Source organism: Polypterus senegalus, chromosome 7, assembly GCF_016835505.1.
Source record: "Polypterus senegalus isolate Bchr_013 chromosome 7, ASM1683550v1, whole genome shotgun sequence".
In the NCBI taxonomy this organism is placed as follows: domain Eukaryota; kingdom Metazoa; phylum Chordata; class Cladistia; order Polypteriformes; family Polypteridae; genus Polypterus; species Polypterus senegalus.
Genome location: NC_053160.1, coordinates 145,111,612 through 145,130,555, shown reverse-complemented (window position 1 = coordinate 145,130,555; position 18,944 = coordinate 145,111,612). Strand labels below are relative to the sequence as shown.

The following is an 18,944-nucleotide window of genomic DNA, read 5'->3' as shown; positions in this document are numbered from 1 at the left end:
ATAAAGAACAGGAAGATGGTGATAAATAAAGGAATATTACACAAATGTGTGGAAGGAGTAAAGGAATACATGATGAGAAAGGAGAGGAAGTGTGGGCAATCATGGAAGGTAATTAGAAATATAATAGATGTAAACAAACATGAACTTCTATAAGAGGAAAAAGTTGGGAAATATATGTAAATATGAGAACAAAGTGGTGGGCTGGCGCTCTGTCCGGGGTTTGTTTCCTGCCTTGCGCCCTGTATTGGCTGGGATTGGCTCCAGCAGACCCACGTGACCCTGTAGTTAGGATATAAAGGGTTTTGTATAATGGATGGATGGATGTGAACAAAAGGTGATGAAAGCCTGGTAAAGAAGTGCATAGTGTTGGTGGTTGTCACAGTCCAAGTGTAGTATGGAGACCAGTCCATACCTAACAGGATCACAGTAAAGAGTTAACACTCAACAAAGTGAAGAAGCCAGTAGTGTAATGTGTCCTAAGTAAATAATGAAAAAGCTGTATGTACAACTCTACCAGAATAAAAAACAAAACGAGTAAAGGTGTTTTCCTTGATAACAGAGTGTGTCTGTCTGCCACAATACAATCTGCAATATAAATATTTCCATGCATCGCTTGGCTTTTTATATGGCATTGCGTTGAATATTTTTGATTCTGCATCACGCAACACAAGTCCAAAAATAGATATAAAATATGGCTACCACATTTTATTTAATGACATAGGAGTGCTTTTCCATGTCCTTTATCGTCTGATGCGTATGGAATACCTTTAGCTCGGCTACTTTTATAACTGTTATTTATCAAAGGGATCCGTCTTGCTGCTAATGTAGAATAAGAAACTGGTTTTCTCAAGCTGTGTGAAAATGTAACGGAACCGAACAAGTACAGGAGCCAACTTCAGCCTAGTACCTTAGTTAGTCCGCTCTCTGGTACACTGCAACAGCGCGATACCCGAAAGTTAGTCCTGTTACCGTAATTGCGTATTAAGGCAGATCAGCACTGGACCACCCGAGCTCATAGCTCACTGCGAGTGAATGCCGCCCCACCCTACTCGCCCCCGATGTCCAATCCAGCACTTCAGGATATTTGGCTCTGTAGCCAGAAGCCTTATGATCCTCATGTATCCTTCCGCGTCACTGAATGCGGCAGCACTGGCTCGCCTTCGCCCCGCCCACTAGATGGTGTGGAAATTTAAAAGAAAGACGCCCGCCTCGCCTCAAGTTCTTGAAAGCCGCCAGAGAAGACTTCTCTAGACGCTTCTCGTTTTTGCTTTTTACCAAGTTAGGAGCAATGGCGCAGCAGTTTGTAGACGGGAAAATCAGCGGAAACAAAGTCGTCGTATTCCTCAAGCCGACGTGCCCTTACTGTGTCACCGCGAAGCAGGTGTTGTCCAAGTATAATATTAAAAACGGGCATCTGGAGTTTGTGGACATTAGCAATCTACCGGATATGAGCAGCATTCAGGACTATTTAATGAAGAAAACTGGAGCGAGGACGGTGAGTTACATTTGTGTAAGGAGATATGGAAACGGGCGGCGTGGTGGCGCAGGGGTTAGCGTAGCTCCTGTACGCCTTACAAATCATGGCACAGACTGTGAGTAGAGTTAAAGGTTCACTCATCATGAACCCGTGTGTTTCCTCCACTTACCCTGGTAGTGTTACTTAATGTCCGTTGTACGTGTGGTATGCTGGTGTCATCGCATCTGGTTACGCCGCTTTAGTTTCCGCCTTGCGTCGCGCCCCGCCCCGCTTTGTTGCTTGAAGAGATGAGGTTGCGGTTCTCCACGACTCCAGAATTCACTTAAAGCGACTACTTTAGGTGACAGAATACGGCAAGAATTTGCAGCTTCCCCCTTACGTATGCTGCGTTCACGCGTTATCGTACGGAGCAGACTGGATAAATGCGAGTGCATGTGGAGAAGTCACAGCTCAGTGTCGGACACAACTTTGAAAACGAACCTACCCGAATTCAGATACCAAAAGACAGGACTACACGAAAAAGATTACATATTTGCAGTACACTTTACCATTGGAAATCTCAACTTAATACCTCGCTGCAGATGGATATGTCGATATTAGGTCGAGTGGTTATAAATTTTGAAGACTTAAACGGTAAAGATCAAGCGGTTGAAATCCCGTTTCTACATAGTTATGTTCGGAAGAGTTATTTATGAACACTTTGTAGTCATAACCCCAACATATGCTATATTCGATGCGTTTTAATGTCTCCCACCCTCAATTTTTGGTTCTTTACACCCAAAAAAGCTCTTTTTTTAGTAAAATTTTGGACCATACTGTAGCGTCTTCCAGACGTAATGACGATCCGAGACGGTCACTTGGTTAGTTCCCTCTTTATTAGTCACAAACAAAAAAAATGGTTGCTGTTGGCCACAACCACGCCGAACAGACAGCAATCCAAAAAAAACTCTGTTAGGCTGACAAGAACGTCCTCCTCTCCTCCCTCACCCCACACCCCTCCTCCATTTTCACAGCGCTCCCCCCATCCCTCCGGAACCTCCTTTACCTTCCACTCTATTACAGTCCATAACAGGGACAACCGAATAAATAACTGAGAGGAATGTAAATCACAGAACACAAACTGCAGAACAGAACTCTACAATAAAGAACAGAACGCTACAATACTTTGTGCAAAAAAGTGCACCCTTATGATAAAGAGTAAACCAATAGGTGTCTTCAGCAAAAATGATCAGTAGAACTTGAAGTTGCCTATGCATCGTCATCTGACCCCAGGGGTCCACCCACTAGTTGGATGAGAGGGGTCAAAGTTACTCCTTTTCACAAAAAGTTGAAAAGATTCGGCATTGGTAATATAGGCAGGTAGGGTGTTGTTTTATACCATTTTGAGATTGCTGATCACGAATATGATGGTATTTTTGATATGTAGTTCTTTACCGGTGATCATAGCCCAAAAATGACAAATTTCAAGCCTAAGCATGTAGCGTATCGTTTCATGCAATTTCAACTTAAGTGATTATGAACATCGAATTGTGGTGCTTTACTAGTGATCTAGCCCTTTATGGACCTCCATCAGACACCATTAAAAATAAAGGTGGTGCTAGAGTGGTTTCTTAGGGTAATGCTATAGTTGGTTATGGGAAAGCATCATTTATTTGGTTCTTTTAAAGGCGTGAATGACTGTATTTTAAGTCGATGTCACACTTTTTTCAAAATTGATAACACGTTTCGGGAAAATCACACTAAGGTTTTAAAATTATTTTTTTTTTTTTAAAAGTTTGTTATGTTATTTTTTTGCCCAGTGTAAAAGATTTTCATGTTTCTTATTTAACTTTTTGACCTCCACTTTAGCAATATCAATATCTAATTTTAGGTGTGTATCATTACATTTTAAAAAACTTACTATGTCATTTCTAACCCACTTAGTCCTGAACAGGGTCAGGGTGGTGCTGGAGCCAGACCCTTGTGAGCATAGGGCATAATGCAGGAACAAACCCTGCTCAGGACGCCAGTCCATTGCAAGGTGTACACACACACACACACACATTCCAGCCACATACAAGGGCAAATTTAGTATTGCCAGTCCACTTAACCTGCATGTCTTTCATCTGCTCAGCTTTAAATTACTGCATGATTTTTAAAATACACACGTGCATTTTCAAGCTTTAACACCTTGATATCAATTTTCATTGTATGAGGTTTCTAAAGTAAAAGAACATAATTCTAAATGTTGATAACAAAATTTGAAAGGCTGAGATTAAACAATGTTGATATCAAAATTCATAAACTTTATCAGACTTTGGAGAACTGATATCAACTTTTAAAATCCTGATATTAACTTCTACACTCCATCAATACAGTATATATAACTCTAAAGTGCATACAGAAGCAGGTAGGCAGTCTGTCTGTCTGTCTAATTAATCAAAACAAGCAATTTTCTTTTGTTAGTAAGAGATCTACAGATTCAATGGCCACTGTAAATGAAAAATGTTGCTTACCACCGCTGCTGCTACTAAAAATACTACTACTACTAATAATGATAGCAGGCAGTGTGGCACAGTGGTTAAGACTTTGGTCTTCAGACCCTGGGGTTGTTGGATCAGGTCTTGCCATTGACACTGTCTGTAAGTAAGGGGCTTCACCTGCCTGTGCCCCAGTTGGAAAAACAAAAGTAATGCAACCATTTGTATTTCAGGTGTTGTAAGTTGCCTTGGAAAGAATAAATAAGAAAATAAAATTTGCAACTATTATCATACACAAACTCTCTGATTAAAAAATCTGCATGTTTGTCATCATTATTTTATTACTATAACATATATAATTAAATGCTTCGCTCTCCTCTTATAAGAATAACATCCTTCACAGAAGTAAACTGACATCCCTATAACGAATGTGCATGTCCAATAGCCTTTGAAGTTTGTGTAGAGCAGTTTGTAGAGCCTTTATACCTAAGAAGCACAGTTAAAGTGACACTGTTAAACGAGTGGCTGCATAACTGGGCATTTTTTTTAAACCTCAAAGATTGTGTTTGATGTCAGAGTGAATTGACAAGAACTGGCTTATGGAAAGGGAGGGTGCAGCAGGTTTTGGATCTGGCGAGTCAACGGCTGTCTTAGTATGGCACCAATTTCCCATTGTTAAAGTGCATTCTTCTAGCCATACTCGCTTAAACAAAGTGACATCATCCCTATGGTTACGATGGCGTCTTTGCTTAGCATCTGTCATTACACTATTGTCACTATTGTCATTCACTGGCAGGTGCACTCTTGGCCTGGAGTGGCTCACGAGCTGGAGTGTTTCTGTGTGACCCCTGCACTACTAAACAGACATCCAGATAAATCATCATCTGTTGCCAGTTTTGAAGATTTCAAAGATTTATGTATGTATGTGTATGTATTAGGGTTATCCAACTTGTAAAACTGTACCAGCATTTTGGAATTTTTGGAACACAAAGGAAATGTCTACTTGATCAAAACAAAACCTGTCCTCTTTTGCGATCAGGGGACCATTCCCAAACCCTTGTTTCTGTAACCATTATATACTACCTGCCATGATGCTGTCACGAGGGAAGCAGTGCATAGTGAGACGTGATGATGTGGCCCACCAAAGAGGTAAGATGGAGGGTTTAATAATTATCTGTTATTTGCTTCTAAGCTGTTTTGGTACTGGTACTGAGGTCCAAAACCCAGTATCAATACTGAATATCATACTTTTATAAATCTTCCAGCACAAGTGGGTGGGTGTTTAGGTTGGTATTTAATCATCCTTTAAGAAAAGGGAGCATAATAACAAAACAAAACCCAATCAAATAAATACAGTACAATGAATTTAGAAAGTATTTGGACCCCTGCACTGTATGCAAACTTTATTGTGTTGTAGGTGTAATTTTAAATGATTGAATTTGCCGTTTAGCCTATCACTCTACAAACAATAACCCATAATGACAAACTGAAAACATGTTTTCAGAAAGGTTTGCAAATTTTAAAGACTGAAATCTCTCATTTATATTTATATTCAGACCCCTTACTGTGACACTCCAAATTGTGGCCAGTTACATTTTATTTGTTTTAATTAACCTTGAGATGTCTCTGGAACCTTACTGGAGTCCACCTGTGGCAAACTGACATGGCTGGACCACGAGAACTCCTAGAGTTGACCCTTCGGCCAAGCTGAGTAGCCGGGCAAGAATGGCCTTGGTCAGGGTGCAAGAACTCGGTGGTCACTCTAACAGACCACTGGAATAGCAGCACTCCATCAATCCGGTATTTATGCTAGAGTGGGTAGACGGAAGCAAGTGAAATGACAGCCCACCTGGACATTGAGAGCATGAGGAAAAAGATTCTCTAGTCTGTTAAGACAAAAATTGAATTCTCTGGGCAAAACTCCAAGCATTATACCTGGTGAAGACAAGACAAGGCACAGCACATCACTTGCCTAATACCATCCCTACGGAGAAGCATGGTGGCGGCAGCATCATGCAATGGGGGTGCTTTTCAGCGGCAGGGACAGGGAGCCTGGTCAGGCTTGAGGGAAAGATAAAGGCAGCTAAATATACAGAGCTCTTTGCAGAAAACTTGCTCCAGAGTGCACACTATCTTTGACAGGGGTGACAATTCACCTCTCAGCATGACAAAGATTCAATGCGGAGTGACTTTTGGCCCAAGTGTCTGCCTATCCTTGAGTGGCCCAGCCAAAGTCCTGATTTAAACGCCATAAAACGTGTATAGAGAGACAGGAAGATGGCAGTTTACAGGTGCTTCCCATTCTAGCTAACGGAGATTGAGGGGATCTGCCATGAAGAATGGGATAAACTGCATAAATCCAGGTTAGATAGATAGATACTTTATTAAACCCAAGGGGAAATTCACATAATCCAGCAGCAGTATACTGATACAAAGAAACAATATTAAATGAAATAGTAATAAAATAAATAAATAAAAATAAAAAAGCAGACAATAACTTTGAGTAATGTTAGCATTTACTCTCCCGGGTGGAACTGAAGAGTCGCATAGTGTGGGGGAGGAACGATCTCCTCAGTCTGTCAGTGGAGCAGGACGGTGACAAAAGTCTGACACTGAAGCTACTCCTCTGCCTGGAGATGACACTGTTCAGTGGATGCAGTGGATTTGCAGTTAGCAAAGCTTGTAGAGGCTTACTCAAGAAGGCATCATTGCTGCCAAAGAAATTTATACAAAGTAGTGAATTAAGGGTCTGAACACTTAAATAAATTAGACATTTCAGTTTTTGATTTTTAATAAATTTGCTAACCATTCTGAAAACGTTTTCATTTTGCCATTACAGGTTATTGAGTGTAGGTTGATGTGCAAAAATGCAAATTTACAATTTAAAATGAAATCTACAATACGATGAAGTGTGTAGACAGTGAAGGTGTGTGAATACTCTCTGAATCCATTGTACATTACAGGTACAATAGTTTTGTCTGCACTCCACCCACACCCAATGAGAAGATTATTTAATATGTAGACAATGTTTCAGGATGCATGGTGACACAGCACAGTGTTTCCCCTACCATTCATTTATTTACTTAATTTACAGGGTGGTCCAGATCTAATTATGCAGATCCAGATCGTCTGGATGACTTTGATTTATGCGGGGACGATTCCATTTCGCGCGAAGACGATTCTTCATGTCGTCAGTTCGCACACTTCTCGATGGTCCGGGATTTTTCGGGTGATTTTCTATGTAATAAAGTTATGTTATAGTGTAATTAAAATTGCATAATTATATCTGGACCACCCTATACTTTTGTGTGGAGCTCCAATTCTCATTCCAGCTTTATTTCGATTGGCTGCCAACATGATCCTCACTTTGCCCTACATGTACTGCACAGCTTTTAATCAGTGTGAAGACTTAGGGCACAATCTTGTAATTAATCAGTGACTGACTGACTGACTGACTCAAGGTGACCGAGAATGAATGTCAGTTTAGTAGCTGCTCTCCTTACATGGCCTTCCATCTAACTTGTGTCTTGTTTTAAAATGTAAATTTGACACTGCCTTTAGGCAATAACATGGTTTCTTTCTTGCCACCAAAGCAAATGCATTTCTGCGGTTCTTCTCATCTTCAAAAATGTCACTTATAATGACAAGCAAACAACTGTCTTCTTCAGTCCTACTACTTGTAATAAGGTGGAGAGTGTGAATCAGTAATAATTTTATATGTATGCTTTTATTGTATTTCCATTAAAAATTTCTAGGTATTCCTCTTTTCATTAAAATACATTCTTCTTATTATTTATTGCTGCTGTTATTTCAATATTTATCAGTGCTACCTCTAAGACAGACCCTGCCCCCAATACCAACCCGACCCCTAAATGCCCCCTCAAATCCCCACCCGGCCCCTGTAAGCAACCAATGACACCCGATAAGAACTTTCTATGGGAAGTACTGCTCCAGTCAACCTGACCGCCTCTTAGCTCCGAGGTCAGTCTCTTTGTATTTAAAATCCAATGTGCTGTACTAGTGCATGTTTCCCCAACCTGACCGAACCCTTCCTTCTATTTGCTTCTATTTGTTCTCGCTATGTTGACATTTTTATCCCCCACCCCCGTCCCATCCTGGGTATGACGTTAAACTGCATCTGACTTTGCAAGCTGGTCCTCCAACTGGCATGAAAATCTTGGGGGTTGGTGGCAGGATTGACACTCCAGCCACCGTAAAAACATTTTGCAGCTTCGAAACGGCAGACAGGACTCCCTTTTTGCTCTACGTGAGAGTAGCTCTGTTGCAGCTGCCCATAGACATGCTGCTCACATTTTGAATGGGATGGGGGGAAAAGTCCTCGGGAGCCTCATCCCCAGAAGAGTCAAAACCGTTGGAGAGCCAATATGGTCAGGCCTGTTGGGGATCAGAATTAGTGTGGTGCTGAGGTGTCGCCTGCTGCACTGAAGTGCTCCGCTCGGGAACATCTTGCCTGTCCGACATGATGATCATCTTTCTCTACTGTCAGAAGACCTTCATAAACTTCACATTTCACTGGTGCCACTTATCTGAGGTGCATAGATCTGGGACTGGCCAAATCTCTGTAGGTGAGTACACCTTTTATTGGTCTGCTCACTCTGATGGCTGTCATACTCGGGGAAGTAGCTATTGGTGTGGCAGATTGGCTCCTTCCGATGGTGTCACTCCTTTCAATGAGTGTATTATGGGGCTCAGATTAAGGCACTCTCTGGGTGCTTAGTCTGTTGTCTCAGTGTGTACTCCTACCGCAGTGTGGGAGACATTTTATTCGCAACTTCGCTCATTGGTTGATGGGTGCCCGTGAGGTGAGTCAGTGCAGTCACTGATCGGGGATGTTAAGAGACTGAGTGAGAAGTCTGAGTGTCTGGGCTTGTAAGAGTCCTGGATAAAAAACCAAGATCTTGGGCACAGCCATTGGCAGTGTGTCTGTCTGCAGACAGAATGTCGATCTCGTTGAAAGGTTTACTTACCTTGGCAGTGACATTCATGTCTCTGTTGACCCTTCCTATGAAGTCAGTAGACAGATTGGGAGCAAATGAGGGGTCTTGAGGTCACTGGAAAGGGGTGTGTGGCTCTCCCAATATCTTTGTAAATGGACAAAGGTCCAAGTCTTTAGAGTCCTGGTGCTTCTTGTTTTTCTATATGGATGTGAGATATGGATGCTCTCCAGTGACCTGAGACGAAGACTGGACTCCTTTGGCACTGCGTCTCTTTGGAGAATTCTTGGGTACTGCTGGTTTGACTTTGTGTTGAATGAGCAGTTGCTCACAGAGTCCCAGATATGAGGCAGATTACCTGCATTGTGAGGGAGCGTCAGTAACGGCACTATGGTAATGTGGCGAAATTCCCTGAGGGTAACCGGCTCACAGGATCCTCATTGTTGAGGACCCTAGTTGTTGGACCTGGCTGTGGCAGATAGATGGTCATTTCTAGGGGGTGGGACTGGCCCACGTGTCGTTGCCTACCAAGATCCGTTTGGTGGGTGCGGCAATGTGCTGTACTAGTGCATGTTTCCCCAACCTGACCGGACCCTTCCTTCTATTTGCTACAGTTTACTTCCACATTGCAACAGCATGAACAGTCAATTAATTGCTCTGTTATGAGTGTCTACTGAAGTGTGTAAGAGTGTGCCCTGCAGTGGACTGGCATTTCATCTGTGTTCATGCCCTCTGTCTAGTGCTAACAGAATTGACCCTGTGTGCCCCTTCATCAAGATGATTAGCTTTGGGAAACTGATGCAATTTCAATACCCATACAGTGGAACAATGATTTGCAATTTAAAGATATCCTGCCGTGAGAAGTCAAGTAAAATGACACCTTTTATGGGCTAACTAAAAAGCCAATATTTTGCATACTGTAATCTTTTTAGTTAGCCAATAAAACTTGTTATTTTACTTGACTTCTCACAACATTCGTAATGGCTAACACGGTTCAACACCCTAGTACTAAAGATATCCTTCCCAAATTGTATCCACACAGCTTTCAAAGTGGCGACAAAAGAAACTAACAAAAATGTGTGTGTCCTTTCTTGCATGTCTGCAGGTTCCACGTGTATTTATTGGTGAAGAGTGCATTGGAGGAGGGAGTGATGTGGATCAGCTAGACAGGAGAGGAGAGTTGGAAGGAAGGCTGCAAGCCATTGGAGCCTTGAACTAATACAAGTGCGTATCTGGTAGGTGCCATCCTTCTGGTTAGCATCTGGGTCTCAAATATTTCTTGATCCTATTTCAGTTATATACTGACCTCTTCAACAATTACAAACATTATGCAGAGTGTTAAATTTTAAGTTTCACTGCTGATGGAGTTTCTTGCACCCCCACAATTTATATGTATTTCAGATTGTTGAATCTGTTTACAGGGTGGCACCGTGTCATTACGGTCAGCAATGCTGCCTGACAGCTCCAGAGGTGTTGGACTGGATCTCGCTCTAGTCGTTGTGAAGAGTTGACTTCCCCATCCCAGAAAACTGCCAATCTGATTAACTGGCAGTTCCAAAATGGCTCAATGTGTGTAAAAGTTTCCTGTATGATGTAATGATGCCCTATCCAGGATTGGCGAGTGGAATCTGCTTGTTAAAGACAGTCCCTACGCTTTCTGTTTATTCGTTTTGCTTTGTGCCTGTCCACTCTCTCATGGTGAATTTTCTGAATACTGAAGACTTTTTCATTTGCAGCTTCACTTTTAATTACAGAAAAAAGACCGTCTGCCCATCTGTCTTCCTTTTTTTCAAAACATTTTACTAATTTTTCAATTTATGCCATGTTTTAAATTAAATAATGGGACTTGTGCACATAAATGGATGTTTGTGTGCATGTAGATTGAGTCAGTTTGGCAGAAAGCGGGCGACTTGACAATGAGTGAGTAAAATTAAATAGAAACTTTTCACTGTTTCTTGTTGGTAGACGTTTGTTCAAGTGCATAATCTGATGAAACAGTTCTGGATTTTGATTTGTAGCAATCTGACATCATCTTGGGAGTGATTTTTTTTTTTAATCATCCTCATAGCATTAACACACACTGATGCTGGTGAAGTCTTCCATCGTACAAAGACCTGCAACAGGCTTTTATGTATTGTGTCATACGGCTGGGGCCCTTGGCCGGTCGGGACACCTCCACACTGGAAGGACCCGAGTGAAGGAGCCTATCCAGAGCATTACCTCCCCTAGGTGGTAGGGCTAGGTGCAGGTGGCAGGAGTGCCTTTGAATACTGCAGGACTCCATGGGAGCTGGAGTTTAGTGCAGCCCTGTTGGGTTCAGTGGGGGCACTGCCAGGGGGCTCCATGGGAGCTGGAGTTTAGTGCAGCCCTGTTGGGTTCAGTGGGGGCACTGCCAGGGGGCTCCATGGGAGCTGGAGTTTAGTGCAGCCCTGTTGGGTTCCATGGGCACTGCCAGGGCGTGCTGCAGCTTCTGTTGAACCCTTGGATGCAGCTCTTCCACTACACCCGGAAGTGGTGCTGGAAGTAGAGCAACAAGCACGTGGAACACTTCCGGGTGCCTTATAAAAGGAGCCAGCAGCCACTACAGTACTCAGGAAGCCAGAGTTGGGAGGTGGAGGACAAAACTTGCCAGGACAAGTAGTGGCGGACAAGAAGAGAAGGGAAAGAAGGGACTAAACATTGTGTGCTATTTGGTACTGTGCTGTGGGGAGCAAAGGAAGAGGCGCCACATGTAAACAAACTGTGTTCTGTGTGCCAAACTCGTGTCCAGCCTGTCTGTGTCGGGGTTAGGGGGGCTGTACGCGGCCTGGACTTCACAGACTCCACAAGTCACCCCTCTGCTGCAGATGCTTTCAGTAGTCCAAGACTGAAATTACTGGAGTGCTGACATTTCATCAGATTTGTCTCTGATCTTCTTTATCACATGTAGTGAAAGACTGTTTGCAATTGTATGACTTTTTTTCAGTGATTATTGCCTAGTTGTCTACAGGACAGAGACAGCCATTCAAACCAAGGCAGTAACAGCTGTAAGAGAAAATGATAATGCCAGAGGAAGCCATGTCCTTGGAAGGAGACAAGCAGTGAGGTGAAGCACAGAGTTGGTCTTCTTTTAAAAATGGGTGAATCTCACAAAACTATGTTTAAAAAAAAAAATCATTACACTATGGGTGCAATCTCAAGATGCAGATCAATATTTGGCAACATTCTTGTCTTGAACAATGGACATATTCAGTGCATGTTTGGGGTGGTGCCCCTTGGACACCATTATAGACCCCTTAGTGTTATGTTTAACGCTGAACTTTTTTCAACAAGAAGAAATGTTATTATGTGTAACAGAAAGAAATAAATAGCAAAACATCAAGAGAAATACAGTAGGATAGGTACGTCAGGGTTCCACTGATGTAGATGTTCTTCATGTTGTATGCTTTGACACAGTCACCAACACGCAGCCCGATGGTGCAGTCAATGCAATAGAAGCATGACTTTGTTTTTTGCATAGTTGTATTTTATTCTGCTGTTTGCGTATGAGGGTAGAAGGTCAGTGCCTAATCCACACAAGTGATGTGCCCATTGAATTACTGCAAGCTACCACAGTGCAAGGCTTATTGACTTCCACAATTTCCCTGACATGAACATTGACAGTGGCTGCACTTTGAACAGTGCCTAGGGGGCTAACATCTTCTTTTTTTTTTTTTTTTTTTGTCCTTCTACCTTTTTTGGCACAAACTTACTTGTTTCACGCTGAACCTTCACAGAAACTAAGGTAAGCCACGGTGGTTTAATTGTACAGTGGCATATACTTGAGTTTCACTGTCTGTGTCAGCTTTGCATGACCAATTCACAATGTCATCATCATTATTCAACAGTTCAGTTTCCATTTGTTCTAAAGCTGGCTTTACAGTTTTTCGTTTATATGCCATTGTGTTTTATTGAAAGCTCTGCCACTCTCTTGAATATTGAATTATGTTAGAGTTACAGAACACATACAAAAAGTCAAGATTATATTGCAGTATGATGTTATTTCGTCCTCAAGATGGCAGGAGAATGTTGTCCCAAATGTTACTTGGCTTTTAACGCTGTATAGCTCATCAAAATCAGTTAATCCGAGTCCTACTCAGGATATTGCCATTTGTAGCAGTGCTACATGGTTAATGTCATCGTAAATGTATTTTGTGCCGAGTCCCGTCTTTCGTAGCGTCTGTTTACATGATGTTTGTGTCTCTATGTAAATATGCTCCCCTGGAAACAATGGGGGCCCTCATGATATCACCTGCATCTGATCATTTGCTATTTAAACGGAAGGACAGATAGAAAAAAAAATATCTCGTTCTACTAGACTGCCATGTCATTACAGAGACAGGAGAAAGCACCAATTCAAATCATTCACACCTTTGTCTACCTGCCACTTTTAACCCTCAACAACAACAGCTTTGCACTACAAAACCCCGGGTGTTTGGATTACGCCACATACCGAGGACAAGCACGGTGAGACTGTCTCTTGTTGTTTGCGGAGAGGAGCAAGCCATCATTTTCATCTGTGTACTTTCTCTAGGACTGTTTTTCCAGCTGACCCAGGTCCACAACCATTATCTGTTAAATCTGGACTTTTATGTGCGTTTCGTACTTAAAAGTGTGTCTTATTGAGTTTATGTTCAGTGTGGGGTCAAGGGAGGGTTTGTATTATATATTAACCTTATGCTGTTCTTTTTCTTTTTATTATTACTTTCTGCCGGACACTTTTGGGGTTTGAATGTTATGTCGGGGTTGGTTGGGGTATGATATATATATATTGTTTGGAGTTTGTTCATTTCTTTCTTTATCAATATATACTTACTTTATTATTTTATATACAGTTTTTTTGTTGGCTGATTTTTGATTGTTGATTGGGGGAAGTTTATTTGGAAGAAGTATGGCTTGTTGGGTCTAACGTCCTCAACTTGCCAGGTAACGGGTCTTGGTGGTGTAGCTGCTGCTTTGGGAGAATGATTTGGCCGTTACACATTGTTACATAGAATTACGAGCCCAAGAGATACTCACATTTAAGCCAAGAAGGTTAAACTACAAGAATGGACATTTTTAAAATGTAAAAAAAAAACTTAAAACACAATTTCATACAACAAATTAATATACACCATGATTGTAAAGAAATAACTGATTTAAAAAATATTGAACTTATCCTTTAATGAATTTCAGCTTTGTGTCTGGTTGCATCATTCTAAACGTTGAGAACAGTATGACTGCCCTCTGACAGAATACGGTGGACCTTCTTACCAATTTAAGATCTTTCAGTTTATGCTAAATATACTGCATAGCAGATCCACACACAGTCCATCAGAAGTGAGAACTCGAGGAAAACAGGCCTCGACTGAAACGGTATCACTACACATAGTTGTGTGACTTGCTGTGGCATGTGGTTAAGCATTAGGCATCTTATGAAACATTCTGCATAAACTATGCCAGGATTCTCAGTCATTATCCAACCCGCTGCATCCTAACACAGGGTCATGGGGGTCTGCTAGAGCCAATCACAGGGTGCAAGGCAGGAACAGACCCCAGGTAGGGCACCAGCCCACTGCAGGGCACACACACACCCACACAGTAAGGACAATTTAGGAACACCAATGCACCTAACCTGTGGGAGGAAACCCACGCAGATATGGGAAGAACATGCAAACTCCACACAGGGAGGACCCGGGAAGCAAATCCGGGTCTCCTTTCTGTGAGGCAGCAGCGCTATGCCAGAATTCTTTTTTGACATACACATTTATAAATCAAATAGTGTGATTCTTATACAAAATAACATTAGCAACTGTGTCGCATTTGGATTAAATTAAAAACAAGAATCGGAACATCAGTCTAGTATTCAAATTGTTTAAAATTTTATTTATCACTTGGAAAAAAATTTATTTTAAAGGCAGTTAACTGAGTTTTTAAATACAATAAATAGATCAACAATAATTAAAATGTTATTTTTTGTTAAATATATGCTTTAGTGGACCTGCATGCCACTATCTTTAAAATAACATTTATAAAAAAAATGTTAGCAGTATAAAGCTATTAGAATGCAAACAGCCCAAAGTTGATTGCAATGACAGGAACTCAGAATTTTTATTTAATTCTCCATATTGCTAGCATTAAGATGTTTACAAAACAATAGCAATTCGCATTTGATCCAGTCCAAGTGGGCCTGCTAAATTGTTTCCTGATAATTTACATCCAGAAAAGGACTTCAAGTATAGAGGAGTGGGAAAGACCCCAATGGTGGGGACTTGGTTTCTACTTGGCTGCTTAGAGAACTAAACCAAAGGGACTGTGAACTGACCATAAGTATGTCAGTTTAATGATAATAATAATAATTCATTACATTTATATAGCACTTTTCTCAGTACTCAAAGTGCTATCCACACAGGGATGAGCCTTTTCATTTTAAATCTTAAGATATTTACACTTATAACTGCATGTTGTCTTAACATGACACCTTCCTGTATAAATACTTGCTCGGACACTTCCCGACATTTCTCTGCAGTCCTGTTCCAGTCATCTAAACCGGGGTCCTGGAGAGCCATAATGGCTGCAGGTTTTTATTCCCAACCCATTTCTTCATAAGAAACCAGTCCTCAAAAACAACCACTCTTGTTTCATTTTATGGCTCATTACTGTCTTCATTCTGCCATGTCAGCTTGTAGATTTTTTTTTTTTTTCTTTCCAGTGATATCATCCAAGTGATTTACAACCCGATTCTGATTAGTAATTCTCAGTCGTTCACTTTTTTCTTCTCAGTTTCTCACCAACATTTTATTAAGTCAGATAGTTCACCCCCATGACCCTGTAGTTAGGATATAGTGGGTTGGATAATGGATGGATAGCTCACGATGAAAACACAGAGGTGGAAATGGAAAGAAGTCAGATGAAGAACGGCTGCTTCCTTTGTCATTTGCCTCTTGTTGCGAGTAAGAAGCCATTACAAGCAGCCGTTTAAGACTAAAATAAGCAATTAAGGTTGGGGAATCATCACAAGCAAGACAGCTAAAATGAAGCCAACAAATGGTGCTTGAGCAATAAGGGCGTCAACAGCAATATTGGACGTACAGTATCCTTAAGGTAACGTGCAGCCACTACAGCCCTCCTGGACTGACATTGCAGTCCCCTGATCTAAACTGTCATTGTTGTGGCCTCTTGGTAGATACACAAGGAATATAAAATGGCAAAGAGGTAAATAAAACAGGGAAGAAAAAACATATAATGTAATTTGTCCTAAAAAGTAGGATGACACCTAACAAATAACTGGAGAGATATCTGAGAGAAACTAGTAGTGTTTGTGGGTATAGAACAGTTTTTAAAAATCAAAATGTTAAGGCTGAAGGACCCTGAAAGCACCTGAGTATTAAAAGCGAGATAACATGAGAACTAGAGCTGTTGATATATAAAATTTCCGTTTCCTTTCAGCAGCTATTGGCATTAAAAGATTTAAAAGCAAAACGTTAATACCTCACGGCCTTGGCAACACTGGTTCACTTGCAGTTTGACAGAAAAGACGTTCCTTCGAGAGCTCTGATTGGCTCAAACCATACCCTGCACATAAGTCCACTTTAAGACACCTTTCTGGGGCGAGTATCTACGTGCATTAGCCGCTTAAGGACCAAAGGCATAAATAACGGGGGTTCTGGGAGGTGGCAGCATCACTTTTGCTTTACACCTTTACAATTCGCAAAAGGGCTGAGTTGTATTGTTCTGTGCAAAGGCTGAGATTTTTAAATACTGTATACTGTATAGATGTTGACAAAAGCACCTGTAATTTCTTACGTTGCCTTAGTTATTCACATTTTTAGGAATTAACACTGGCCTAAGTTAAACTAACCCACAATATTTCCAGGCATTTGATTTCTAGAGATTGCTCTGGACAGGATTAGACCTGACTAGATCTTCAAAACACTCCATATATTTGTGCTCACTTCCCTGGATTAAAACTCAAGTCTACGTTGAATCGCCTAAAAAGGAGTGTTGCCTTCTTTTTACTGTGGTACGTGTTAAAGTAAAAGTGACTGGGATTAAAAGTAGACCTGGATTTCAATGTATAAAAATAGATGTTAATTTAAAAATGTAATAATAAATATAGTGGTCAGCATGCACAGCTTTCAGTGTTAACTTCAGAGGCAGCTGACGTCCTATCCTTAAGTGTTGTCAAGATGGAGTATTCCAAAGCTGCTTATTTATGGTATTGTAAGTACAGTCTTTGCAGATGACATACTTTTGCATGACTAAAACCATGTTGTGCTTATTTTGCAGGGAAGCATCCTTGTCACATGACAGCACAGCACGATTTTTGGACACAGAATTGCTGCCTAAATTTTGCAAGGTCCTGCATGTATACCCTTGAAGGCCACCTGTGCTTCTCGATGAAATCTTGGTCTTCCTCTGCAAAAAACAAGAATGGAACAGGTTTATTGTGTGGTTATTGAAAGAAAATGTTTTAGTGTAACGTAAAATTCGTTATTTAAAATAATAAATATGAAATATTTTTGAAATGTAGTTTTGCCATTATTTGTCTTTTAACAACCAGATGGCTCAGGCTACAGCAGTCTCACACAAGTACCACAGCATCAGGAAAAGCAGTAGATATCAGTAAAGTAGAACTGGTAATCTATGGTCATGGTCTGTTTCTTGGTCTTATGTAACCAATATCTTTGTAACAGTATTTATCCTTATTTAGAAATTAGCTGATAAGTCTGTCCATCATCAAACCCATTTAATCCATTCCAGGAGTGTCTCACCTGCTTAGTCTGGAGTTGTTAGTTAACCAGCACTCATCTGTGAGATGTGCATTGAAAACTGGAATCTGATAAATGTCTGTCTTTAAATATTTGGCTCTGAGTTCTTCTTTATTCATATGTAGGTGGGGGGTGATTAACTTTTGTGACCCAAAAAGTGATACTAGATCTACCTCTGCTCTCCAAACACCTTAAGGATTGAACATCAGCACCATATAGAAATGTATACTCATTTTCTATGCAGACTCCAAAATCTATATTTTCTCATAATACAGACAGTCCCCAGGTTACGTACGAGATAGGGACTGTAGGTTTGTACTTAAGTTGAATTTGTATGTAAGTCAGAACCGGTACATTATTTTAATAAATGCTATTGTTGACCGACTGTAACCAACTGCCCTGCTAATGAATGATGGGGTTTCACCTCTCTGACCTTTTAAATTTTTATTTCTGGTGATGGTTTTTCTCTTCTTTACTGTATCACCAGCACTTGCATCAGATTTGTGTTTCAGAGACATTGTTGAAGGGTGAAGACAAAAGGTTAAGATGAGCTCTTCTGCACAGCACTATCTATACATGCTATCACAGCAGGAAGGCACCCGTCGTCAACACGTCTAATGAACTGACAAGAGACAACTTCCTGCTATGTGCGGAAAAGTACAAGCAGGCTTACTGTTGAGAATGACTGGGGGCGGCGAGGAGAGGCTCATCACTCAGCTGCCACATAGTCACCTCCACTACAGTATGCTGCCTGCAGTGTCCTACCACCGAGAACAAACATGGTGCGGCCAAAGGCGGGTAGTAAATTGCTCAACCCCAATTCAACAGGCAGCCATCCGAGGCACACTACAATGCTACCCCCGCCACCCCGTTCACCCTCAATGGCCTCCGTTCAGCCACAACCGGGTCACCGCTTGCAGCATTACCAGCCAATGTGTGCTGAGCGGGCAGTGAAACGCCCCCCTCTGCTCCATCCAGCCTGCATCCAGTCAGGAGCAGTAGCTGCGGCAGCGTAGTGAGTGGGCAGCAAACCATCGTCCTGCACACGAGCAATAGCTGTGGCCCCGGTGACTATGGATCACGGGTCACCGCTTGCCATCGGGAGCCGCCCGAGGGACACTACACTGCGCGAGCAGCGAAATCGCCCCCCTCCAGCATCCCCAGGCCAAAGATGACGGAGCGGCAATTACTGAGGTGCATGCGTCGCAGCTGTGGCCTCGTTCATAAGTCGTAGGTCGGATGTCCGTAACCTGGGGGCTACCTGTATTATGAAATATTAACACAG

At 41.6% G+C, this 18,944-nt stretch overlaps 2 protein-coding genes across 4 annotated transcripts in view; one reads left to right on the top strand and one right to left on the bottom strand.

Moving 5' to 3' along the window:
- Window positions 1-18,944, bottom strand: part of rhobtb3 (Rho related BTB domain containing 3) — a 154,287-nt gene that overhangs the window by 21,305 nt on the left and 114,038 nt on the right. Inside the window, exon 12 of one of the 2 annotated variants that reach the window (XM_039759375.1) lies at window positions 15,553-17,306. The exons of the other annotated variant lie outside the window; for it this stretch is intronic. Within the exon in view, the coding sequence (XP_039615309.1) occupies window positions 17,191-17,306 (116 nt within the window). The 3' untranslated portion in view covers window positions 15,553-17,190. Of the gene's footprint in view, window positions 1-15,552; window positions 17,307-18,944 lie in introns of those variants that run through there. 2 annotated transcript variants of the gene reach the window in all.
- On the top strand, window positions 1,177-17,749 carry glrx (glutaredoxin (thioltransferase)). Of its 2 annotated transcripts, none has more exons than XM_039759377.1 (3): window positions 1,177-1,495; window positions 9,997-10,115; window positions 17,178-17,749. In XM_039759377.1, exons 1-2 carry the CDS (start codon window positions 1,289-1,291, stop codon window positions 10,108-10,110), a joined length of 321 nt encoding a protein of 106 aa, XP_039615311.1. In that variant the 5' UTR covers window positions 1,177-1,288; the 3' UTR covers window positions 10,111-10,115; window positions 17,178-17,749. The 2 variants fall into 2 exon arrangements, with proteins under 2 accessions (XP_039615311.1, XP_039615310.1); XM_039759376.1 differs by having other exon boundaries at window positions 1,178-1,495; window positions 9,997-10,126.